At 40.3% G+C, this 27,429-nt stretch overlaps 1 protein-coding gene across 2 annotated transcripts in view; it reads right to left on the bottom strand.

Annotated features, from left to right (window-relative positions):
- Nucleotides 1–27,429, bottom strand: part of Ctdspl2 (CTD small phosphatase like 2) — a 51,826-nt gene extending 24,397 nt beyond the window's left edge. The window contains exons 1-7 of one of the 2 annotated variants that reach the window (XM_041678828.1): nt 26,822–27,429; nt 13,831–14,040; nt 10,907–11,045; nt 9,301–9,447; nt 8,230–8,442; nt 3,312–3,390; nt 1,910–2,021 (exon numbers count right to left, since the gene is read on the bottom strand). In XM_041678828.1, the coding sequence (XP_041534762.1) occupies nt 1,910–2,021; nt 3,312–3,390; nt 8,230–8,442; nt 9,301–9,447; nt 10,907–11,045; nt 13,831–14,016 (876 nt within the window). In that variant the 5' untranslated portion in view covers nt 14,017–14,040; nt 26,822–27,429. Of the gene's footprint in view, nt 1–1,909; nt 2,022–3,311; nt 3,391–8,229; nt 8,443–9,300; nt 9,451–10,906; nt 11,046–13,830; nt 14,041–26,821 lie in introns of both variants that reach the window. The other variant, XM_041678826.1, reaches the window with a different exon arrangement.

The raw sequence follows: 27,429 nt of genomic DNA, 5'->3' as shown, positions 1-27,429 counted from the left end.
CTCATTATGGATAGTTGTAAGCCACCATGTGGTTTTTGGGATTTGAACTCAGAACCTCTAGAATAGCCAGTGCTCTTAACTGCTGTGCCATCTCTCCAGCCCAGACCTGCTACTCTTATGTCTCAGCCTCTTCCATAGTTCAGGCTACAAAGTACATAAAGTTATATTCTATACCAAGTATGCAAACTAGAAATTTTTAAATCACATTGAGAAAAAAAGGTTGATTGGTAATTAAATAAATCTATTTTATTGGTAATTAAATAAATCTATTTATTGGTAATTAAATAAACTACTTTATCGGTAATTAAATGAACTGAAAACAAAAACAGAATAGGGACACAGTTCAGCTGGAAATTTCAGCATGCAAAAATCCCTAACATCAAACACACCAGGCACAGTGGCACATCGCAGACCTCAGATCCCAGTACTTGGGAGGAGAAAGTTGAAGATTCAGAAGTTCAAAATCATCCTCAGCTACATGTGGAGTTTTAGGCCAGTCCAGGTCACATGAGAACTTTTCTTAAGGGGGGAAGGAGGTAGAAAAAAACACATTCTAATAGTTAACTTATTGAAGCCAAATTATATTTGGACCTTCAGGAAAAGAAAATTATAAAAATAAAAGGAAATCTAAATTCTAGACATCATTTTAATAGGATCAAACTGGAAATTGCAGGGGTTTTACGGCACTGGCAAGATACTCAGTGATTAGAAACCTTGCTAGTCTTGCAGAAGTTCTGGGTTCAGTTACAACTATCCACACCTCCAGTTCCAGGGGATCCAGAGCCCTCTTCTGGCCTCCTGTGGCACCAGACATTTACTGGTACAGAGATACATGCAGGGAAAATATTCATATACAAACATGATATGGGATGTCCTTCTGTATATGTGTTGCTTTTGTTGGTTAATGAAAGAAGCTGCTTTGGCCTATAGCAGGGCAGAATATAGCGAGGCTGGAAGAGATATAAAGAGAGGGTAGGCAGAGTCAGGGAGACGCTATGAAGCTGCCAAAGGAGATGGTCACTGGAACCTTGCCTGATAAGCCACAGCCTCATGGCGATACACAGAATAATAGAAATGGTTTATTTTAAGATATAAGAGCTAGTCAATAAGAAGTCTGAGCTAATAGGCCAAGTAGTGTTATATAGTTTCTATGTGATTATTCGGGTCTGGGCAGCCAGGAAACGGGAAATGAACGAGCAGTCTCTGCCTACAAACATACATAAGTCTTGTTTTAAAAGAGAGACAGAGCCAGGTGGATCTCTGAGTTTGAGGTCAGCCTGGTTTTCCAAGCGAGTGCCAGGACAGGCTACGAAGCTATACGAGAGCCGGAAGGTGGTGGCACATTCATTTAATTCCAGCACTCGGGAGGCAGAGGCAGGCAGATCTCTGTGAGTTCGAGACCAGCCTGATCTACAGAGCTAGTTCCAGGACAGGCTCCAAAACCACAGAGAAACCCTGTCTCGAAAAACCAAACAAACAAACAAACAACAACAACAAAAAAAACAGAGAGAGAGAATTCAGGCAGAGGATATGATACAGTGTATATCACCTGTCTTGCATATGTAAGACCCTGGATCAATCACCAACTTCTTAAAAAAATAAACATCAAATAAAATTAGAAACAAATCACAGGATCTCAAGAATGTGGAGGAAAAACTCATTTAAATACAAAAGTAAAAGTCTAATTGATTTTCAAAATATACCAGATTCCAACCAAACTAGTCTAATGCTAGGATCCGTAGAGTCCCTAGCATTTATTCACTTAAATAAAAGCATTTCAAACACTCAGAACATATTTACAGTAAGTATGGTGACTCCTTATTTACTTGTATTCTTTAGAGCACTTTAGACTGTTACTTTAAGAGAATTTAACCCTTATTCTTTGTACCTGTAAAGATAACACACTCACCAAATCTAAGACCAGGGAGAACTCTGGTGTGCTTCTCGTTTTCAAAGGAAGAGCAGGTTTCCTATTTAGTTGTTCTTCTGTCAGAGGCGGAACATGTTTGATGAAATAATAGCTATAAATCAAATTTTAAGAAAATTTCAACACTTCTATGTTCCATACATATCAAACACTACTGAATTTATACTAGCTTGGGATGTGCTCAGCTATACAGCATTTGCCTAGAAGGTTCAAGACCTTGGGTTCAATCCCTACAGTACAAAGTAAAACAAAAGCAGCCTGTGATGGCTGGTCTTTATTATCTACCCCAATGGATTATTACATAGGCACAAAAGGAATTGCTATGCTACTCAATTTTAAATAGTTGTAACTAGACTCAAACACATCTCAACTGATCCCAGTAAGAACAATCAATATGGCCGGGCGGTGGTGGTACACGCCTTTAATCCCAGCACTCAGGAGGCAGAGGCAGGTGGATCTTTGTGAATTCGAGACCAGCCTGGTCTGCAAGAGCTAGAGAAACCCTGTCTCCAAAAACCAAAATAAACAAACAAAAAAAAAAGAGAATAATCAATATGTTTTTGCCTACAAGAAATAAGTTTGGTTTTTATTCTGTCTCATCTCTTGTAGACCAAAGAAATAGGTGTTTATTCCTCTAGAGCAGCAGCTCTCAACCTGCAGGACGTCACCCCTGTGGGGTCGAATGACCCTTTCACAGGGGTCACATATCAGATATTTACTTTAGAATTCATAACAGTAGCAAAACTAGTCATGAAATTGCAACCTATTAATTTTATGGCTGGGGGTCACCACAACATGAGGAACTGGACTGAAAGGTAGCAACGCTAAGAAGGTTGAGAACCACTGCTCTAGAAAAATCCAGACTTCGGGACTCTAAATTCCTGGACATTATTTTCTGCATGCTGATGGTTGTGGAAATGTTTTCCCTGAAAAAAAGTTACTTTGAGCTAGGTGGTCGTGGTGGTGTATGCCTTTAATCCCAGCACTCAAGAGGCAGAGTCAGGTGAGTTTACAGCCAGCCTGGTCTACAGAGTAAGTTCCATGACAGCCAGGGCTACATAGTGAAACCATGTCATGAAAAACCAAAAACTAAAAAGCATTTAATATACCTAGACTATCAAACACAATACTAAGAAAATATAAAGCCTAAATGAAGAATGCAGAGCATCAGCTGTCTGCCCTCGTGAGTACATGGGAATGAACAGGAAAATGGAATTCTCTCCCCAACATCATGAGAGAGTATCCTGTTAGGTACTCCTTACTTGGGAAGAAGTTGAAACTCAACATTCAAAGTAAATTTTCTACTGGACAAACATTTTTCAATTTCATCATGAAGCTGAAAATTGTTCAAGATAGAAAATTTGATAACCAGAAAACAACTCACGGGTCAAAAACTTCCCAGTCTTCCTCATAGGTGGCCTCTGCATGGGCTGACGAGTAACCACTCTCTGGAGTTACTGGTGCTATTTAGGAAGACAAAGAGGGAAGATTACTTTCACTTCTCTGAAGCTTCCCACAAAGTACACATTTTTACTGTTTCTATACGAGAGCTTCTTGAGGTTCTGTGTATTTTAGGTTAAAGATAAAATAATTCATAAAGATCACTTAAAAACAATTCAGTAACACATTCAACTCTACACCCAAAGGAAATTAATGCTATCGATGACATGGCAAACTACAACATGGGTAGAATTTAAATGTCTATCAGCTAAGAGGAGATCTATTATTAGAAAGTAATACTCAGCAACAACAACAACAAAAAAAAAGAGCAAAAAATCTTGTGCTAATTAGTATTTTGTCAATTCAACAAAAGCTAGAGTCCTTTTAGAAGGTAAAACCTCTATTAAGAAAAGGCCTCCGGAGCTATAGTTATATCTCAGTGGTTAAGAGCAGTGGCTGCTCTTCCAGAGGACCCAGGTTTAATTCCCAGTACCCACGTTGGCAACGAACATTGTAACTCCAGTTCCAGGGAATCTGACACCCTCACATAGACATACAAGCAGATAAAACACCAATGTACATAAAACTAAGAAGAGAGAGAGAGAGAGAGAGAGAGAGAGAGAGAGAGAGAGAAGGAAGGAAGGAAGCCTACATCAGATTGGCCTGCAGGCAAGTCTGTGGATATTTTCTTGACAATTGGTGTAGGAATGTCTAGCCCACCCCTAAGAAGGTTTATATAAAAAACAAGTTGAATAAGCCATGAGGAGCAAGCCAATAAGCAAAGTTCCTCTATGATCTCTGCTTCAGGTCCTGTCACGAGTTCCCAATAAGCTATGAAATAAAATAAACCCTTTCTTAAATTGCTTTGTTTGTTTGCTTTGTTTTTCAAGATAGGGTTCTCTGTGTTGCTTTGGCTGTCCTGGAACTCACTCTATAGACCAGGCTGGCCTCCAACTCAGAGAGATCTGCTTGCCTCTGCCTCCTGAGTACTGAGATTAAAGGTGTATGCCACCACCGCCTGGCTTGTTTTTGTTCATGACATTTATCACAGCAATAAAAAGCAAACCAGAACAATTCATTTCCAATTGGACAGTATATACATGCAGTAGTACTAAGACAGCAAGCCATGTACATACAGGTGTTCAATCAATACCTGCTGACAAGCCAAATATAGTTGTAAAATCTAAAACCCACTAACATTCTAAGTAATCCACTAATCCCCAGACATTCAGAACAGAGATACAGCTTGAGCACTATGTTAAGTAACCTGAGTCAGTTGCAAAGAGGAGCACATGAGTTCACCATGTGGCGGTTAGGAGAGGAGAGGATGATCAACCGGCACTAAGTATCTCAGTTTCAAAAAGAAGTTCTCATGCGCTATTGTACATGAGATATAATAATGTATTAAACATTTTAAAAAGCTAGGGGGAAAAACACTGTTTATCATGAAGAAATGTTATGTATGAAGAGATAAACAGATTTAGCCTAACTTAAATACTATAAATTATACATGTAAACTAAAATATTACATAGCAGATACCTCCCCCTTCCCATGTTTTTGTATTGTCCTATTTTGTTTTGTGACATTGTCTCGCTATGTAGACTAGATTAGCTTTGAATTCACTATGTAGCCCAGGCTAGCCTCAAATTACCAATTCTCCTGTTTCGGCTTCCTAAGTGCTGGGATCACAAGAATGCTCCACCACCCCTAGCTTTTATTTCTCACTCTCTTTTTTAGATTTATCTATATAACTGTCTTGTCTACATGTATGTCTGTGCACCATGGGGCCTTGAGAGGTCAGAAGAGGGTGTTGGTTATCCTAGAACTGGAAATACAAATGGTTGAAAGCCTGAACCTAGTGTCCTCAACAAGGGAAACAAGTGTTCTGTAGTAATATGAGCGGCGGGCATCCCCGGCACCCAGCCGCCTGCACGGCTAGCTTTTACCCGAAATAATTACACGGAAACTGTATTCTTTTAAACACTGCCTGGCCCATTAGTTCCAGCCTCTTACATATTGATCTAACCCATTTCTTATAATCTGTGTAGCCCACGAGGTGGCTTACCAGGGAGGATCTTAACCTGCATCTGTGTCCGGCAGGAGAATCATGGCGACTGCCTGACTCGGCTTCTTTCTCCCAGCATTCTGTTCTGCTACTCCGCCTACCTAATTTTCTGTCCTATTAAAGGGCCAGGGCAGTTTTTTTATTACTTAACCAATGAAACAACAGATAGAAAGATGACCATCCTCCATCAGTGTTCCTAACCAACAACTACTAAGTCATCTCTTCCGCCCCCACAGCTCTTACTGTATAAGACAAGGCCTCACTACGTAACTCAAGTTGGCCTCAAACTCATGAGATCCTTCAAGTATTGGCAATATGTTTAATTTTTCTGTTATGACCAAAATCATAAAGGCAGAGAGAAAAAAAGAATAAGACAACAAAACAGGAAGAAAAAAAAAACCCTTGAAGAAAAGAAACCCTAAAGAAAGAACATATGTCCAAAAATTTCAAAGTTACCTGTGACTGTAAAAATTTAAGAAAAGAGCTGGGTAGTGATGATGACGCATACCTTTAATCCCAGCACTCGGGAGGCAGAGGCAGGCGGATCTCCTTGAGTTTGAGGCCAGCCTGGTCTACAAAGCAAGTTCTAAGATACACTCCAATGCTACAAAGAAACCCTGTCTCAAAAAAACCCACCCCAAAATAACAAACAAAACAAAAGTTAAGAAAAGGTTGAGGGCTGAGGAGACAGCACAGCAGTAAATAACACTATGTGTATTTAAAAATGACCTGGAGTCAGTCCCCAGCTCCCACGTGGTGTCTTATAATTTACAATTCACTGTAACTCCAGTTCTGGGGACTTGATGCTTGCCCACTGCTGGCCTCTACAGGAACCAGTAATACATAGAACACAGACATACATGCAGGCAAAAACACAAAACTAAAGGAATTAAAAATAAAAATAAACAAATAAAAATGGTTTAAGAAGGCCCGGCAATGGGGGTGCACGCCTTTAACCCCAGCACTCGGAGGTAGAGGCAGGTGGGTCTCTGTGAGTTTGAGGCCAGCCAGCCTGGTCTACATAGTGAGTTTCGGAACGGGCTCCAAAGCTACAGAGAACCCTGTCTCGAGAAACCAGAAGAAAAAAAAATCCAGAAGCAATTTTATTTTGTATTCCATGGTTCATTCTATTGGAGCCAAGGACATGTCAAGTGACAGCATCAGAAACAACTTTCTAAAATGGCTAGAGAGGGCAGTGAAGCTCACAAGGTAAACAAGTAATATCTGAGATAAAAGAGAGAATTCAATATAATTATTAAATTCCAGCACTGTGGGTGTGTGCCACCAAGCCCAGCTATTTATCTACTTTTAGTTCCTTATTTCTGAGAAGAGGAATGTAACGGCTTGATTAACTGTTTGAAATTGTCTGAAGCTTAAATAAGTAGTCCAAAGTTATAAAGCCAAGGAAATGATAGCGCAAGCTAGATGTATTCCTGACATCTTTGGCTATATTCTCAAAGTTAAAACAAGCAGCACTTTATCATTACTATTGATTTTATTTATTGACCGTTTTTCCCCACTTTATTCTTCAAAATAGGGTTTCACTGTGTAGCTCTGGCTGGCCTTGCACTCACAGAGATCCACCTGCCTCTGCCTCCCGTGTGTGGCACAACTGCCTAGCCTATTTATTTTAATTTTGAAATAAGGTCTCTCTGTAGCCCTGGTTGTCCTGGAACTCACTAAGCAGATCAGGCTGGCCTTGATCTCAAAACAGAGACCCACCTACCTCTGCCTCCTTTAAAAGATAAATAAAAGTCACTTCTGTCTATCTTTTCATAGCATTCCAGAATAACAGCGATGTGCATTTGCTATTACGCTATCATAATTTTTCTCTATATTTGGTTCTTTAATTCAACTGTAAAAAGTTCAGAGGCAGCCGGCCAGTGGAGGAACACACCTTTAATCCCAGGAGGCAGAAGCAAGTGCATCTCTGAGTTTAAGGCCAGCCTGATCTAATGAGACCCAAAAATAAACAAATAAAAAATGGCAGAACAAGCCGGGCGGTGGTGGCGCACGCCTTTAATCCCAGCACTCGGGAGGCAGAGGCAGGCAGATCTCTGTGAGTTCGAGGTCAGCCTGGTCTACAAGAGCTAGTTCCAGGACAGGAACCAAAAACTATTGAGAAACCCGTCTCTAAAATAAAAAAAAAAAAAAAATTAAAAAAAAAAAGGCAGAACATAATTTCATCTTGTACTTTTAAAAAAAAATTTACTTATTAAGTATACAGTATTCTGCCTGCATGTAACCCTGCAGACCAGAAGAGGGCACCAAATCTCACTGCAGATAGTTGTGAGCCACCATGTGATTGCTGGGAATTGAACTCAGGACCTTTGGAAGAGCAGGCAAAGCTCTTAACCACTGAGCCAACTCTCCAGCCCCTCATCTTGTATTTTTTATAAACATGTATCGCAGTAAGTAATAAATTCAGATATCACGTGTTCCATATTTCAATGGCCAACTAGCACAGGAATGTAACAATGATAGAACTTTGTAAAGATCTAAGATTAAGCTGCAAAGTCTGGCATAGGGGAAGATATATTCTGGGCAAGGTAGCCTCCATTTATGAATCAAACAAATCTAAAGGTATGAGATTGCCTTTCTCTACACTGGGACTTTAGTCTTAAGGACCTAAGGCTATTATGTATAATGACAGAATTTGGGGACAAAATTTGTTCAGCCTTTTTAACTTCAAGGAATAAAAACTTAACCATTCAATCTAGTCATTTAAGAAAAAATATTAAATTCTGTGTTTTTGTAACTATTCATAAGATGTGTCAAAGGGGTTATTTTATTCACCAGTAAGAGGTGGGATATCGCGGGTAACTGTTTCTTCTGCTTCTTCTAAACCATTATTTATCGACGGCCTCACTTGAACTGCTTGACTTGAGTAAGCTGCTCCATTAGCTGACGTTGTGCTGGTAGTGATCTCATCCACCTGTTCCATGTCAAGTTGCTTTACTATCTCCTCAGCTTCCACAGCCTGTCCCGGGGAATCCGAGCCTGACGTTCCTGAAATTGTCCATAAATAACCTCTAAATCACTTCAAAGCACAAATATTAGAAAAGCTAAATACAATCAACTCTACAATTTATTTAAATGATAACCCATAAAAAAGCAAAACCGAGGGTACCACTGTTTGAAATAGCTATAAAAATCCCAATAAACAATGGGGAATAAAGATTACTACAGGCACCTGCCCTTGTTTTTTAGTACTAGGTACTGAACCTAGGAGTTCATCACACACTAGCCAAGCCCAGCCCTCTGCCACTGAGCTATAGCCCTAGACTTCTTTCACTCTCTGAGGCAAGGTATCATTGAGTACTCCAGTAAGAGCTTGAACATTCAATCCTCCTGCCTCGGCCTCCACAGCAGTTTTGGATTATAGGTCTGTGTCACCAGGAATGGCTACACTAATATTTATGAACTAAGTTTTCCTTAACTTCTCAAATAGTTCAGAAACACCTCATAAGTCAAATAACAACTACAATTTAGAACTTTCCATTAAAGTACTGCGTCTGAGGCATTTGATAAACATTCATCACCCCCAAACAGCTCTCCATCTTTCCAGTTCAAATACACTAAACATTCTAGCCACAGAGGACAACTAAATTCTCAAGTTATCCAAGAAGGGGCTAAATGTTGCCCTAACCATGATTAATCTTTTTATTAAAAGACTCAAGATTAAATTTTTTTTTTTTTTAATTTTTCGTGACAGGGTTTCTCTGTAGCTTTGGATCCTGTCCTGGAACTAGCTCTTATAGATCAAGTGGCCTTGAACTCACAGAGATCCGCCTGCCTCTGTCTCCCAAGTGCTGGGACAAAAGGTGTATGCCACCACCGCTCAGCTAAAAAATGATTTTTACTTACCATTTTTATTTGCTGGTGAAAAAAAGTTGAAGACAGGAGAAAATATGGTCCCCAGCAATGTAGTCCTTGGTGGGCTACCTGCAGAAGGGTTATCTTCTAATTTCCCATTTTGTTTTATATGTTGATTTGTCATTTCATAACTACCAGCTTCTAAGAAAGAAACAGAGAAGAAAATAATGTCTAGAAACACTGCATTTCAGGTTATGTGCTATAAATAATTTTTAATGTATTTACATTAAAATGTATTTCATGTAGACTAACATTAATGTTCATAAGTGCTTATTAAAGAACTCCTGAGGCAAATTCCTTAAAAATCAAACTCTTTTATCAATTTACAATGCTCTGTTGACACTCACTTGTTTAGGTGGAAGCTCCACTTTGTCCCCACCCCTCTCTTTTCTGACCCCACCTTCAGAAAGGCCATCAAGCAGAGGTTCCTCTCTGAGATACTCGAGACCAAGCTTACAGGGTATTTAAGAGGGGAAGGAGTTTGAGTGTGTGTGAGAGTGTGTGAGTGAATGTGTGTGTGTCTCAGACCTGCCATGTGATTTCTGCTTTCGTCCCCAAGAATCACCCAGGGATGGTTTGCTTATTAAACCTGGACTTTTAACTTGGCCTGATCTGATTTATTGCATCAGGAGAGAAACCCAATATTGGGGTACAGAAACCTTTCATCACTGAGTTTTTTCAAAGGTGATTTGCATCTAAAATGAAATAAACTGAAAGGTTTCCGATCAGCAGAAAATGAAGAAAATCCTTGTAAGCAAGCAAACAAGTTACCAATTCTAACACTCAGACACAAGATTCCTGCTGTTTATATTTTGGGACATTAGCTATTTCAGAAAACTTTTTTTGACATCTACTTCTAGTAAATGACTGCTAATGAATATAGTTAGATCCACAAACAAGTGTTTTATATAATTTCAACTAAAGTGTCATAATGTTGATGCATATCCCTTTTCTTGGTGTTGGAAACTGAACAAGCTATCCAAGCACCCTACTACTGTGGTAATTCCTCTTAGCTCCAATTCATAAATATTGTAGAGTAAGTAATATAAATTTGGTATTCTGCCTGTACTCATTTTAATCCAAAGAAAAAAATTGTAGAAAAATAATTTTTAATTTTACTTGATGCTTTAAACTAATTCTCGGTACAAAAATAGATTATAAAAACAACGCAAGGGGCTGGAGAGATGACTCAGCAGTTAAGAAAACTGACTGCCCCTACAGTTCTTGAGTTCAATTCCCAGCAACCACATGGTGGTGGCTCACAACCATCTATAGTGGGATCTGATGCCCTCTTACGGAATAAAGGTGTACATGCAGAAAGAGCACTCACACATATAAATAAATCTTTTCTTTCTCTTTTTTTTAAAAGGCAAAAATTGTACTAAATGTTTTATTGTTGCTTTTTGAGTTAGTATTTTGATTTGTTGCCTAGCCTGGCCTTGATGTCTCAATCCTCTTGCCTTTTGAGTTCTATGGTTATAGGCAAAGGCCACTATGCCTAGCTTCAAAGCAGGTTTTCAAAACAAAGGGTCATGGCAGATGTGGAGGGACTTTTGCTTACAGCTAAAGGAAAGATAGCATCAAATCATCAACAAACCTCCATTGACTGGACTTTTCCGTCTTACTCGAGACAACTGCTTGTTAGGCTTTTCTCCAGCTCTTGGTGTTGATGAAATCAAATTATTATCTATATCACGTTCAATTCTACTCCGTTTCGAAGGATTTTCTCTCTCTTCCTTAAGATACAACAGAAAAAAATTTACTGAGCATAATTATTCTGCCTTTCAATTTAAATGATATATATAAGACACAATATATTTTTCTCATGCTTTTCAAATCATGAAGAAACAAAATGCAATTAACAATGAAGATAGACCAGCAATGTTAAAGTGTTAATGTAGTTATACTTCACAATTATAAGTACAGCAACCCCAGAACAAGTTTTCTAAGGCTCCTAAATTTTCTATGCTCCTGAAACATTGAATTTTACAATATGCTCTGGATTACTGACCAGCTTTATTATTTATCTCATTAATCTAAGACTCTTCACAGAACACACAGTAACAGTAATTCAGACCTGGTGAACAAACAGACCTATAAACACCATTACTTGAGAGGCTACGGCAGGACAGTCAATTCAAGGTCAGCCCAAGATATTTGGTAAGACCTCAACTTAAGAAAAACCACAGCTGGGCAATGGTAGTGCAAACTTTTAATCCCAGCACTAGGGAGGTGGAGTGATATGGCTAGGTGGAGAGAGGTATATAAGGTATGAGGAGACAAGAGCTCCTTGCAGCCTGCAGTCGTTTTGAGGACAGGATTGCCCCTTTGCTTGTCTGAGCCTTGGCAGAGGTAAGAACTCTCTAGTGGCTGGCTGCTTTGCTTTTCTGATCTTCAGCTTGAACCCCAATATCTGTTTCTGGGTTTTTATTATTCGTGCTACACAAATCTGTCTCAACAAGACAAACAAAGGGTTGGGGCTGTTGCTCAGTGCTTATTTAGCATGAATAAGGCCCTGGCTTTGTTCTCCAGCAGCCAAAGCAGGTGCTGTGACGCCTGTTTATCTCAGCACGTTGCCAGCAGTTTGGAGGTAGACGCAGGAGGATTGGAGTTCGGGGTCATCCTCTGATACATAAAGCGGCATGAAACTTAGAGAAAGGAAAAAGAAGAAAAGATTACCTACTTATTATTTATTATGGTCCTGGGCCAGTTAAGATGCCTTAATAGGCAAAGGTTCCTGCTGTCCACCCGAGTTGGAACCTTACGACTCTCATGGTTGTGAGGTCCTGACCTTCACACATGTGTTTTGGCATATACACAACCATACATATACGTGTACATAATAAATAAAAAGTAATTAAAGTATTTATTATGGTACTATCAGTTATTTCATTCTAAGGATTACAATATTACTATCCATGTCAGGTGTGGTGGTGCACATCTTTAATATCTGCACTCGGGACACAGATGGATCTCTTTGTGTTCAAGGCTAGCCTAATCTACACAGAGTTCTAGGATAGCTAAGGCTACAGGAAAACCCTGAATTGAAAAACAAACCAACCAACCAACCAACCAACCAACCAAACAATCTTACTATCCAAACCCTAATTTGAAACATTTCTTCAAGTTTCTTCTTAGTTTTAGTAGAGAATAGTAGAAATGCTGAATGCTAGGCATATATAATGTAGTAGACAGAGCAGAAAACATATAAATGCAACATGCATGGAGAAGTGCTTTTAGTTTTGGAAAGCATCGTGCATGATACATGCTTTTAATCCCAGCACTCAGGAGACAGAGGCAGGCAGATCTCTGGGAGTTTCTGGGCAGCCTGATTTATATAGAGTTCCAGGTAGTCCTGGACTTTTGGTGAAACTCTGATCCAAAACAAAAATGATCTAATAATGTTTTTCAGATCAAGGGACATAAATCCAACAGTGAATCATGAAATTAATTTATAGTTTTATGATCATCTTTAAAAGAAATGACAGAACGAAGCTGGGCGGTGGTGGCGCACGCCTTTAATCTAGCACTCAAAAGGCAGAGGCAGGCGGATCTCTGTGAGTTTGAGGACAGACTGGTCTACAAGAGCTAGTTCCAGGACTGCTAGGATTGTTACACAGAGAAACCCTGTCTCTAAAATCCAAAAGAGTTCCAGGACAGCCAGGGCTGTTACACAGAGAAACCCTGCTTCTGCTTGGGGAGTGGGGGAAGGGAGGGAGTCTTCAAAAAAAAAAATTAAATTAAAAAGAATTTGTTAGCTATAACCATATTTATCACTATGAATAAGCCAAGAAACTGATTGTTATCTTTCAAAAATACTTGCCAAGAAACACACAATAAAGTCATTAACAGCCATAACAAAATCTACATTATAAATAATAAGTTTCTGAGACTGATTTTCCACTTTGAATCATCTAGTCTGAAAACGATTTTGAGACCAAGCACTTGACATCGACCCTAATTTCCCTGACACTTAGAAGAGAAACTGACTTCCTTAAGTTGCTTATGAGAAACCCATAATATCAATGTAGAACACATCTAAGTCATTTTTTCTTTTAATAATTTTGTTTCTGCTGCAGTTTTTAATAATTTTGTTCTTGCTATACCCACTGTTCATCTTCACTATGCTAAATCTGTTTTCTTTAATAATTCAAAAGAATGAAGAAAATCCTCTTTTGCTTTCCACAATACTATGCTGAAAAACAGAAGGCTAGTGGTACAGTGGCACAGTTATAATCCCAACACTCGGGAAGTTAAAGCAAGATGACTGCCAGAAAGTTTCAAGTTAGCCTGGGCTACCTAGCAAATACCTCTCAAAAATACAAAGCAACCATGACAGAAAGCTGTCATTAGTTCTGTGGAATGTTTGTTTTGAACTTTCATTCATTTCACATGCAATATAAAACCAAAATGTGTATAACCCTTAAAATGAGCTCTATCAATATCAACTTCTATATGCCTAGAGAAAATAACCTAAGCATGATTTTTTTTTTTTATGTAGGTGTGAGGCTAAAGTATTACCTTGGGCGTGCTTCCTTTAATGAATTTTTTAATTGAGGACAATAAGCCAGTTTCATTCTTTGATGGTTTTTCTCCTCCCGAAGGTAAGCTATCATCAACCTCTGAGTATTTCCTTTTTGCTCTGGCAGTGCGCTGTGTTTGGATTGGACTGGATTGCTGAGAAGCCTTCCGTGTTCTCAGCTTCATCTTTTAGGGGTGCCACATGTAAACCTGTAGGAAAAAAAAAAATAACACAAATTACCCAATATGCCCAGTTAACTTACACAATAAAAATCTACTTCTTTAAAACAGCCCAGGTTTCTAAGAGGAAGTGAAAGGCACTGTATTTTATATGTAATCTACCAAGTAAACTCAACAACATGTTGATATTGCATCCTATAAGAGAAAGTAGAGTAATACCAAAGGGAGTACACAATCTAACACTGTGCTTACCCTTACCTATGCCAAAATTATGTTAAGTCATCATTTACTCTACAAATATTTATTAAGCAGTTAAACACACTTGAGATCCCAAGCTAGGTAAGCACTGAGACAACAGTAAACAATGTAGGGAAGGGTTTTGTCCTTTTGACCTTAAGATATATTAGGGGTAAAACCTGTCATTTGAAGAATGAATTTCATAAATATTATATTTATGAAACCAATAGCAATGTAAGAGTTGAAAGAGAGGCTGGATCACTTTGATAAGAGTTCAGTCTTGGGCTGGAGAGATGGCTCAGTGGTTAAGAGCACTGACTGCTCTTCCAGAGGTCCTGAGTTCAATTCCCAGCAACCACATGGTGGCTCACAACCATCTGTAATGAGATCTGGCACCCTCTTCTGATATGTGGGCATACATGGAGGCAGAATGTTGTATACTTAATAAATAAATCTTTAAAAAAAAAAAAAGAGTCAGTCTTATCACACATAATAAAACTAGATTTATGGGCGGATGTGTGAATTAATGCTACAACATGAGAGGTCCCAGGTTCTGCTTCCAGCTACACATATACAAATATACATAATTAAAAAGAAATTTTGGAGAGATGGCTCAGCAGTTAAGAGCACTTGTTGCTCTTCCAGAGAACCCAGGTTTGATTTTCTCACCTACAATGGAGGCTCACAACAATCTGGTCCGGTTCCAGGGGACCTGACACCCTCTTTAGGACTCTCCAAGTACCAGCACCTTCATGGTACTCAGATACACATGTAGGTAGGCAAAACACAAATTCAAAAAAAATTTTTAGAAAGAAAGAAAAAGGAAAAATATTGTTAAATGAACATACTTGTAAGACAACCCATAAAATAAATACACACACACACACACACACACAAAAAAAAAAATCCCAAATCCCAAATCTGGTGTTGGGGAGATTTGGGAGATGGCTTGGAGATAAAAAACGCTTGCCTCTTCAAAGCCTGCTTAAAACATCTTTAATCTCAGTACTCAGTAGGCAGAGGCAGGCAGTTCTGTAAGAGCAGGAGGCTAGCTTGGGCTACATGAGAGCCTGTCTCAAAAAAGAATAAATTAGACATCAAAATTAAAAATTTTAATTGTGTACCAAGGACGCTAATATACAAAGTCAAAACGTAACCCAAGAGCCAGTGAGCTGGCTCAATGGGTAAACACAGTTTGAATTTAATCCTCAGGACCCACATGGTGGGATATTAGAGGCCCATAAACTGTCCTCCAACCTTGCATATCATGGCATGCATATGAATTGTGTGTATATATATATATATATATATGAAGAAAATATGTACAAATCATTCATCTTAAGGAATTGGTATCCAGACTACATAAAGGAACCCCATCAGAGACTAGAAATTGACTAGATTCAAAAAGAAACACCAGCAACAGACAAGGAACCAAGAACTGAGGCCAGCCTAGAGAGTCACCCAGCTTTAAGGGTCTTAAGAGGAAAATGCAATCCAGGGCCAAGTAAAGCACTGTTTTCTTTCTTTACTTTCAATCTGGCCAGGCTGATCCTTTCCTTGAACTAAATCAGAAGACAATATGAAGGGGGGGGGGGGCAGACTTACTAAAACTGTAATCCAAGAAAGGACTATAACCAATTCTGCTTAAAGTTCTGCTGTAACAGAATTCTGCCTCAATTACAGAAAGCTGATAATTAAGTTGCCGCAGCCCAACACCAACAACAGTTGAAAATTTGAGTTTATCACAAAAGAGATTTTTCTTGTAACCATAGTACTAAGGACTTGCAGTAACTAAGAAATCTCAATCCAAGAAAATGCCAGGTGCTGGTGGTAGTGGTACACACAGTTGATCCCAGTACTTAGGGAGGCAGAGGCAGGCTGACCTTCACGAGATCAAGGACAGTCAGTCTGTCTACAGAGCAAGTTCCAGGACAGTCGGGGCTATTAGAGAAACCCTGTCACGAAAAAACCCAACATGTGTGTGTGTGTGTGATTTTTAAACTTTTCTTTAGATTTACTGGAGTTATGGATGGTTGTGAGCCACCACATGGAATCATACCCAGGACCTTTCCAAGAGCAACAAATGCTCTTGACTACTGAGCTATCTCTGTCCTTAAAACTGTTAGCAGACTGAATGCACGTGGGCTAGCATGAGGACACAGTATATATCTGTGGTGCTGGAGCAACCTCTAGTGTAGGAAATAGAGTCCAAACCAGATTCTCTCTCCTAAGGTACAAAACTGTGAAGGCTCTGGAGCCACAAGTCCAGCTGACCCCAAAGACACAAGAGAAGCTGTCACTAAGGATAAGAAAAGGATGGAAGATGTTCACAACCGCCACTAGGATAGCATGCACCAGGTAAAATGAAGGCAAAGAATTAAATAAACAAAAGCCCAGAGCTGATCAGGAAAACTGAGATGCTTTCTCATATTTCAGCTAGGATTCTGAGTAACGTAACAAGGGAACTTAATTAAGCCAATGATGCACAAAGGAACCCTCTGCAACAAAACTGAAACTCAACTCTTGACTAGGCTAACACAAATGCCTTCAATTACAAGTCCATAAATCCAATTTTCCAAATACACTCTACCAGCAGTTACTTTCTATTCATAATATTCAGTAAAATATTCCCAAAGCTAGAAAGGTGGCAAGTTGAGTAGAAGCACTTGCTACACAAACCTAGCAACCTGAGTTCAAACCCCAGAGCCCACATAAAGGTGAAAGGAGAGTTGCCCTCTGGCCTCTACATGCCCTGTGGCATGCTCCCCTAACACACACACACACACACACACACACACTCACACACTCACACACACACCAGCAACAAATGCAACAACGTATCCACAAACAAACAAACAAACAAACCGGAAAAAATAAGGCTGGGGATGGAGTTTCGGTTCAGGGGCAGAACACTGACTTAGCATGCATAAGGTCCTAGGTTGTCTCTAGAATTATAGAATAGAGGGGAGGGAGAGTAAATACAACCAGAAGTTGACTTTTTAAGAACAGACCAGTAAATTGATAAACTTATAGCAAGAATAAAAAAAGAGGATACCACTATTGGGAATGAAAACTTGAAAATAACAGACTGTAGACTCAGAAAGAATTATGGAGCATTCCAAACATCTTTACATTCACCAATTCAGGTAGAATGGACAAATTCCTCAAAATGTGAGTCACAAGCAGGGAAATGGTCATGCTTAGTTTTAATAAATCTAGTACTAGTGAACGAAAATGATAAAAATGAGAATAGTTAAGTCCAAAAACTTGAGACATAAAAATCACTTTTGGGAGTGGGGTGGTTTAAGACAGAGTTTCTCTGTGTAGCTTTAGAGCTTGTCCTGGAACTCACTCTGTAGACCAGGCCGGGCTCAACTCACAGAGATCTGCCTGCCTCTGCCTCCTGGGTTAAAGGTTGTGCATAAAGGCGTGCACCACCACCGTCCAGCAGCACTCTTTTTTAAAACATTCCAACCAGATCTCACTCAGGATTTTTTTTTAAATTTATTTAACTTTATTATATATGTTTTTGGTGTGAAGGTGTCAGAGCTCCTGGAACTGGAGTTACAGACAGTTTTGAGTACATGTGGGTGCTGGGAATTGAATCCAAGTCCTCAGGAAGAACAGCTAGTGCTCTAAACTGCTGAACCATCTCTCTAGCCCCTCATTCAGGATTATGACAACTAAAAACTGACCAGTAAGTTTGTTCTGTAGTTACTTGATGCCCAGGTAAGCAGATTACAGAGGAGGGGTGTTGGTGCTGGAGAAAGTCTTCCAAAGAGTCACCATAAACAACAACATTAATTCTACAAGTTTTCTAAACTACCATCTTAAATTCCAGACTCACACCTAACTACCACGTTTGGCACTTCAAACTCAACTTACACAAAACTGAATTCATTCTTATCCCATTCCATCCCAAAATATCTCCCTCCTGTTGTATATTTTTCTCCTATAGTCACCCATATAGCCTACCAATCAAGAAATCCAAACTCTACCACCCAGCTAGTTGTGACACCCTGCCCTTACCCCTACAGTCAATTACCAAATTCTAATTTTTAACCTCTAAAATTAATTTTCCAGTCTTTCCCTTCAAAAAAATCTATCCTCAGAACTACAGAAATGTGCCTATTCCTCTTACCTAGTTTCTCATCAACTGCTTTCCAATATAAACTAAATTCACTGGTAAATATGTACTGCAGTGTGTGTGTGTCTGTCTGTCTGTCTGTCTGTCTGTGTGTCTGTGTTGTCTGTGTGTGTGTGTGTCTGTGTCTGTGTGTATGGTGCAAATACAAAGAGGTGTTCATGTGTGTTGATGTTCCTGTGTGGAAGACAGAAGTAGACATCAGATGCCTTCCTCAGTCTTTCTTACAGAACTTGGAGCACACAATCAGCACCAGAAATCCACCTGTCTTACTTCCCCAAAGAAGCTTTCCAGCCAGTCTTTCTTTGTTGTTTTTTGCTGTTATTCTCTGTACTGCAGTAGTTATAGCTGCTGACACTCTGGGCTCTCTACCCACATTTCTGTCCTCTTTACCACAAATATTATTTCAACTAATTATCTCGTTATCCTCACTGTTTAAAACTCAGCCCAAGTATCACAGAACCAATAAAAGAACCACCCCATACCCATAAACTTCTGTAAAGCCTGAGGTCATCTCTCCTACCAAATTACCCTAAAATAATCTCCTTCAATAGATTCAATTGCACTTGACAAAAGTGAGTCCCGATGGCCAGGACAGGAGATGTACGAACCCTTGGCTAAGCATGCAGAGGCACTGCAATAATTAAAAACTCTTTAAGGCGATGATCTCTAACAACCTGACACACACAACCAGTCTCCCCTGAACTCAACAATTTTCTTCCCATGTCTTTCAAAAAAAAAAAAAAATCACATGAGAGAAAACTGTATCGCTGAAACAATCAGAAGTACATTAAGAATGCTTGCTTACAAAATTGGGGCCATTTAATAAATAAGTTCTTCTTCATCACAAAATTCCTGCTACCTACCAAAGCTATAATTCTTTTTGCATTTTCTTGCCATCCTGTGTATGACTGAGCGGAGATTGGGCACCGACATGACATTGCATACCTGTAGGCATCAGAAGACAGCTTCCAGGTGTGCATTCTCTCCTTCCGCCATGTGGGTTCAGGGCTCAAGCTCAGCAGGTCAGACTTGGCAACTCTCTGAACCATCTCACTGACCCAAGCAATTTTTAAGGCAGACAGTTAAATTAAAAATCCTCTTAGGTTACCAGATTACAATAATGGTACAAGTATTAGACTGGCTTTATCTAGGTGTTTCCTAGATAAATGCAGCAATTTCTCAGTAATGATACAAAAAAAACTCAGTTAACAGTTTGTCACGGAGGTCTTCAGCACACTAATTTCTAAATAAGGACAGACAATAAAGAAAACTGTAAAAGCTGGATGGTGGTGGCTCATGCCTTATTAATCCCAGCACTCGGGAGGCAGAGGCAGGCGGATCTCTGTGAGTTGGAGGCGAGCCTGGTCTACAAGAGCTAGTTCCAGGACAGGATCTAAAACTGCAGTGAAACCCTATCTAGAAAAACCAACACCCCCCGCCAAAGGGTAAAGCTAGCCATGATTGTCTATTATAAAGAATATTTGAAACTGGGCAGTAGTGCCATATGCCTTTAATGCCAGTACTAGGGAGGCGGAGGCAGGCAGTTCTCTGTAAATTCAAGGCCAGCATGGCCTACAAAGAGAGTTCCAGGACAGCCAGGGCTGTTACACAGAGAAATCCTGTCTTGGGGGGGAGGGGAAAATAAATAGACTAGAGGTATAGATTCATGGTGGAGTAGTTACCTTAGTGTGGGCAAGGTCCTATAGTCTAGACAGTATCATGGAAGAAATACCATGCCAATAAGGCGGCTCAACAGCTAAACTGTGGTGGTGCATGCCTTTAATCCCAACACTTGGGAGACAGAGGTAGGCGGATCTCTGTGAGTTTGAGGCCAGTCTGGTCTACAAAACAAGTTCCAAGACATCCAGGACTGTTATACAGAGAAACCCTGTCTCAAAAAAGGCAAAAGAACAAAAACAAAACAAAAAAACCCCCACCAAGTCTGACAATATGAGTTCAATCCCCAAAATCCACATGGTGCATCATTGGACTTTACTAAATATAAATTTTACCTTTTTGTAAAAGGCTGAGCTGGGCAAGGTGATCATACCTATAATCTTGGCATTGAAAGGGCGATCAAGTTTAAGGCCAACCTGGGCTACAGAGTGAGATCCTATCTCAAAACATATATGGATACATACATAATAAATCAAAATGAAAGACAAGTCATTGCTCCATCCTGTCCAAACAGCACTTAGTTAAACATCTATTACACATTTAAAGTCTGCAAAAGCTCAGCAGGTAAGGGCTTCCCACCAAGCGTTTGAGGCCCAGAATCTACATGGTGAAAGTCAAGACCTGACTCTTACAAACTGTCTCTCACTGCCACACGCATACCAAGTGCAAGTGTTACAGTCGCACAAACTCATACACATGCAGATACACATGAGAGTCAATGAACGTAAAACTTTTTTAATTAAAAAAAAAAACAACAACAACTCAGTTTTAAAACAATGAACTTAACTTTGGAAGAATTAAGGATTCTTTTCTCTGATAAATCTAAAATTCTACAATTCTTTTTTTTTTAATATTTATCTATTATGTATACAATATTCTGTCTGTGTGCATGTCTGCAGGCCAGAAGAGGGCACCAGACCTCATTACAGATGGTTGTGAGCCACCATGTGGTTGCTGGGAATTGAACTCAGGACCTTTGGAAGAGCAAGCAATGCTCTTAACCACTGAGCCATCTCTCCAGCCCCCAAATTCTACAATTCTTATTCAACCAAAAAAAAAAAAATCATTATAAGTGCTCCTCATCATGATACCCATGAAAGAAGCAGTTGAAAGTAGTCTAGTAGTCCATTCTCATGTACCTAAACTGAAATCAGTGCTCCACTGTTAGGTCTGCCCATTTTCTCTCCCCAACTAATCTAAGTCACTAAAGTAATTCATAAAGAGGCTGTTCTACCACCTTATAAAAATTAAGGGCTGGGCAGTGGTAGAACATGCCTTTAATCCCAGCAGAGACAGGAGGGTATCTGAGAGTTCAAGGCTAGTGTGGTCTACAGAGCAAGTTCCAGGACAGGTTCCAAAACTACAAAGAAATCCTGTCTCAAGGGGGTGGGGGAGAAACATGAAAAAAGTCTACATACACAGAGTTAATAAAGTTTAAACCTAATTATTTTAAAGTATTCAAGTGCCACTTTCTTTATTTAAAAAGAAATGAGGCAGGAAAGTAGTGGTACAGACCTTTAATCCCAGCATTTAGGAAGCTGAGGCAGGCAATCTGTGAGTTTGAGGCCAGCTCAATCTACAAAAGCTGAGTTCCACGATAGCCAGGACTCCTAAACAGAGAAACTCTGTCTTAAAAAGCCAAAACCAAACCAAAAGGAAACAAGAAAAAGTACCTGCCCTACAAATTATTGCAGCTATGAAAGCCTGAGTGTTAGAAATCCAACTCAGTAATGTTCAATCTTTCAATCTACTATAGAAAGCTATGTCTATAGTAAAATATGGAATCCCAATATAGTTAACTATCCTACTTTGACTATATGTCAAAATTTTATTTGTTGCTGGACATGGTGGCTTATGCCTATAATCTAAGGATTTTTGAAGTAGAGGCAAGAAGAACAAAGAGGTTCAAGGTCAGCCTCTGCTATATAGACTATTCAAAGCCTGTCTGACCTTCCACAAACAAAATAAAAACCATTTGTCTGTAAAGTCTTACCTGAGGCCACACTTAAATCTCACCATTCCTTACTGCCAGGTTAAAAAAAAAAAATGGCCAGGCGATGGTGGCGCACGCCTTTAATCCACTAGGGAGGCAAAGGCAGGCGGATCTCTGTGAGTTCGAGACCAGCCTGGTCTACAAGAGCTAGTTCCAGGACAGGCTCCAAAACCACAGAGAAACCCTGTCTCGAAAAACCAAAATAAATAAATAAATAAACAGCCTCATCACAAATGACCCCTGTTAAAACGACTTGTCAATTTCAACCAACTAATAAAAATTACTTAAGAGCATACCCAGGGCTGGAGAGATGGCTCAGAGGGTAAGAACACTGGCTGCTCTTCCAGAGGTCCTGAGTTCAATTCCCAGCAACCACATGGTGGCTCACAACCATCTATAATGAGACCTGGTGCCTTGCATGCCAGCAGTACATTGTATGCTTAATAAATAATTAAATCTTTAAAAAAAAAAAAAGACCATACCCATATATGAGGTCCTCTTCACATGTTTGACATTTGTGATTTAAACTATCTTTTCCCCTTATATATTTCCTAACAACTTGATAAATTGCAAATACAATGAGATGTTGCCTTTTTAAATTCCTGGCAAATCACTACATTCTTTAACTCATCAATCAAAAGTATAGTGTATTGTAACCAAGATAACTTAAGTCTACTTTATCCAATCAGCAACTGATTCTGCAGCTACAAGTCTAATGTCCAGTACATCCTTTCCAAACAGGTCCAAGCCTTTTAGAGGCAGGGCCTCACATAGCCCCAACTGGCCTCCAATTTGTAATTGAACTTGTGATTCTTCTGCTTCCATCTCCCTGACACACCATTATAACCAGCTGATGTGGTAATGGGGACCTGGGTACTAGAACCCAGTGCTTCCTGCATGCTAGGCAAGCACTCTACCAATTAAGCTACATACCCAGCCAGATTTTTTAAAAATCATCACAAGAAGATGCCATCTGAACAAAATCTACAGTCTTGGAATAGGTTAGGTTAATTTGGAAAAGATAAAACTTTCCAACCACCACTTTCCTAATGGTGGGAGAAAATAACACCACCAGCAAATCACTACATTCTTTAACTCATCAATCAAAAGTATAGTGTATTGTAACCAAGATAATTTAAGTCTACTTTATCCAATGTCCAAATGCACTAGCACTGTGTGAAACAGAAAACCCTAAAACATACCTATACATTGCCATACAGCTGCAACACACAGATGTTAAAGACTACACCACTTGGCAGCTTTCATATCCATTCAAATCATGTACAGGAAAGGATTAAGAATGTAGGGATTAGCTGGGCAATGGTGAAGCACACCTTTAATCCCAGGATTCAGGAAGCAGAGGCCAGCCACGTCCACAAAGTGCGTCTAGGCCAGGCAGGGCTGTTACACAGAGAAACCCTGTGGGGGGGGGGGGGGGGGAGGAAAAGCAAAAAAATCCAATCCCTGACTTCAAACTTTACTACAGAGCTACAGTACTGAAAACAGCCTGGTATTGGCATAAAAACAGACAGGAGGACCAATGGAACTGAATAGAAGACCTGGATATCAATCCACACATCTCCGGGACACCTGATCTTTGATAAAGAAGCAAAATATATCAAATAGAAAAAAGAAAGCATATTTAACAAGTGGTCCTGGCATAACTGGATATCAACATGTAGAAGAATGAAAACAGACCCAGATTTATCACCATGCACAAAACTCAAGTGCAAATGGACCAAAGACCTCAACATAAAGCCAGCCACACTGAACCTCATAGAAGAGAAAGTGGGAAGTACACTTGAACACATTGGCACAGGGAACCACTTCCTAAATAGAACCCCAGCAGCACAGACAGTGAGAGAAACAATTAATAAATGGGACCTCCTGAAACTGAAAAGCTCTGTAAAGCAAAGGACATGGTCAACAAGACAAAACGACAGCCTACAGAATGGGAAAAGATCTTCACTAACCCCACATAAGAAAGAGTTCTAATCTCCAAAATATACAAAGAACTCAAGAAATTGGACACCAAAAAAATCACATAATCCAATAAAAAAAAATGGAGTACAGACCTAAACAGAGAACTCTCAACAGAAGAATCTAAAATGGCTGAAAGGCATTTATGGAAATGTTCAACATCCTTAGTCATCAGAGAAATGCAAATCAAAACAACTCTGAGATTCCATCTTACACCTGTGAGAATGGCCAAGATCAAAAACACTGATGACAACTTATGCTGGAGAGGTTGTGGGGAAAAGGGAACACTTCTGCATTGCTGGTGGGAATGCAAGCTGGTACAGCCCCTTTGGATGTCAGTGTGGCAATTTCTCAGAAAATTAAGAAACACCCTTCCTCAAGACCCAGTAATACCACTCTTGGGTATATATCCAAAGGATGCTCAATCATGCCACAAGGACATGTGCTCAACTATGTTCATAGCAGCTTTGTTTGTCATAGCCAGAACCTGGGAACAACCTAAATGCCCCTCGATTGAAGAATGGATGAGGAAAATGTGGTACATTTACACAATGGAGTACTACACAGCAGAAAAAAATGACAGCTTGAATTTTGCAGGAAAATGGATGGAGCTAGAAAACATTTTGAGTGAGGTAACCCAGACAAGGAAGACAATTATCGCATGTACTCACTCATAGGTGGTTTTTAAACATAAAGAAAGCCAGCCTACAAACCACAATCCCAGAGAACTTAGACAACAATGAGGACACTAAGAGAGACTTACATAGATCTAATCTACATGGGAAGTAGAAAGTAGAAAAAGACAAGATCTCCTGAGTAAATTGGGAGCATGGGGACCTTGGGGGAGGATTGAAGGGGGGGAGGAGGCAGGAAAGGGAGTAGAGAAAAATGTAGAGCCCAATAAGTATCAATAAAAAAAGTAAAAAGAAAAAAATGAAAAACAGAAAGAGAGAAGACAAAGAATGCAGGGACTAATGGAATGTAGTAGTAACTAACTTGGCAAAATCCCGGAAACAGTCTACAATGCAGACTCTGCTACCTATAAATTAAATTTTACCAAAAAAACCCTATCTCCCAAACAAATTAAAATACAAAGCCTGCACTAGACACATAACTTATCCGGATTCTTTCAAGTAATGTAATTGACCACATTTTAAAAATAAATTGAAAGGGCGGTGGTGGCACATGCCTTTAATCCCAGCACTCAGGAGGCAGAGACAGGTGGATCTTAATGAGTTTGAGACCAACCTGGTCTACAAGAGCTAGTTCCAGGACAGGCTCCAAAGCTACAGAGAAACCCTGTCTCGAAAAACCAAAAAAAATAAATAAATTGATAACCCCTAAGTCAACCGAACCTAAAAAGAAGTGAGCTCAGCTCACTCCTAACACTACTTCACCTAAGAGCTACATTTTACCTTGACTTTCTTTATGACGTGGGCTAAGTCTTTCAAATGAAAACTATAATGATGTTTGCACGTGCCTTCTTATTACTGAAATTTAATCCTGACATGAACATGAAGTACTCAAGGCTGGTCCTATGGAGCAGAAAAATACTGAATGACAAACATTAACTGACATGTAACATAAGCCATGTTTTAACCTTCATTTTTATTCATGGGGGAAAACACCTATAATGCCCCAAATTCTACATGACCAAAATACTGAAAAAACAAAAACAAAAACTGAGGACCTCTGTACATTTAGAAAATGTGAGCAAAAAAAAAAAAAAAAAGCTTCAAATTGCCATTTCGCTGCTTTTATAAAGAGATAACTGCTGGATCACAAACAAAAATGTGTAACTTGGCATCTGATGAATCGAAGTAACAAGCAATCTACAATCTAAAAATTATGCAGATAAGCCTATCATTTCATGTCACTAATTTGTATACCGACGTAAAGGAGTAATCTTGGTTTTGCCTGACGAGCATTAGAAAGATGATAAATTCCTGCCTTAGAGTAACATCTACTCAGTCCATTCATCTCGGGAGTTTAGGGTAGTTTCCCAACAGTATCTCCGTAGGTTTCCCTGTGGTACTCATTCACACATCCAACTGCCACTAGGGCGAGAAGTAAATAAACAATGTTTACTTATGCAATTATTTATAACAGAATCCTGGTCAAGAATGCAAAAGTAAGCCGGGCATACCCAAAGGAAACGGCACGTTTGTATAATCCAAATTCACCCTGAGCTGACCACTATGGAAACCAGAGGCCTCCCACACGGGCTCGTTTTTACTACCACTCTTGATTTTCAGAAGGAGTAATGTCAACTCAACGTTTTACCAGTACAGAAGACAGAAGTTCCTGTAACCTCTCGTTCCAGATTCTCAAAGGCTGTTTATAAGAGCTGAGCTAGAGCAACGCCCCCCAAAGCACCCCACAAGAATTAAACACCCCAAACGTTACGTGGGCCTACAAGAAGGTTCGAAAAGGCAATCTAACTTCATTAGTCATAAGGACCACGGGGTCAGAGACCAGGAAGGTGAGATGGGGTTGGGGGTAGGTAGCAAAGTGAAATCTAACCCCAGAAATCACAACACAGGCCGCAGCCTAAGAGCTGAAGCTGGCGGGAAGTGAGCTCCCTTTCCGTTCCCAGGGGAAAGTCCAGGCCAGAGCGGCGACCACACTGTGGACTTACAAGGCGCCAACAGTGCATGCCTACGGACGCGCTGGAACCGCTGAAGGCTCGGCTAGGGAAGGGGAGGAGATCCCGGCAGACGGCCCTGGGAGAGGACTGAGCTCGGGAGCAACGGCAGCGTCTGGACCAAGGGAATTACCTTCACTGTGACGACAGAAAAGTGTCTTCAGGCTCCGGCGATGGTCCCGACTGCGCAATAGGTGATGTCTTTCCCGCTTATCCCTCAACAGCAACAGAACCAGCTCCTTCAGCCAGTCGCCATTTCCCGCCTACCGACCTGCTGCACCGCACGGACAGGGACCCGGATGGAAAGCGGCCTCTGCGCGCAGGCGCCCTGGCTTCCTCCTCCCCCGCCCGCCGCTCTCCGGCTAGGCGGGAGGGAAGGAATGCAGGAGGCCTGGGCGGCAGCGGGGGGAGGGGGAGATGAAAAGGGGCAACTTTCACTTCCGTAAAGAGGGTGAAGTTTCTGCCGCCCTAGGGAACTCACCGGCGCGAATTCCTGACAAAACAATAAAAATAAAAATAGAAAAGACGAAAAAGCGAGCGCAGGGCCTTAGGGTCCGCGAGTTGGACGGGACGCAGCTACTGAGTGGGGCACGGGGCCTAGGAGACGTTTGTACTTCGGGGGCCTCCGTAGCGGGCTGCAGGGTGGTCGCAGGGGGCGTAGGGAGGAAAGCGTTAGCAGCGGAGGCGGGGACGCCGGGGACGGTTTTCCCTCCCGCCGCTAACGGAATCGCCTAGGGCCAA

This window comes from Microtus oregoni, unplaced genomic scaffold, assembly GCF_018167655.1.
Source record: "Microtus oregoni isolate MIOR12 unplaced genomic scaffold, Mior012 000031F_ref0000149, whole genome shotgun sequence".
In the NCBI taxonomy this organism is placed as follows: Eukaryota; Metazoa; Chordata; class Mammalia; order Rodentia; family Cricetidae; genus Microtus; species Microtus oregoni.
This window is presented reverse-complemented; position numbering and strand designations above follow the sequence as displayed.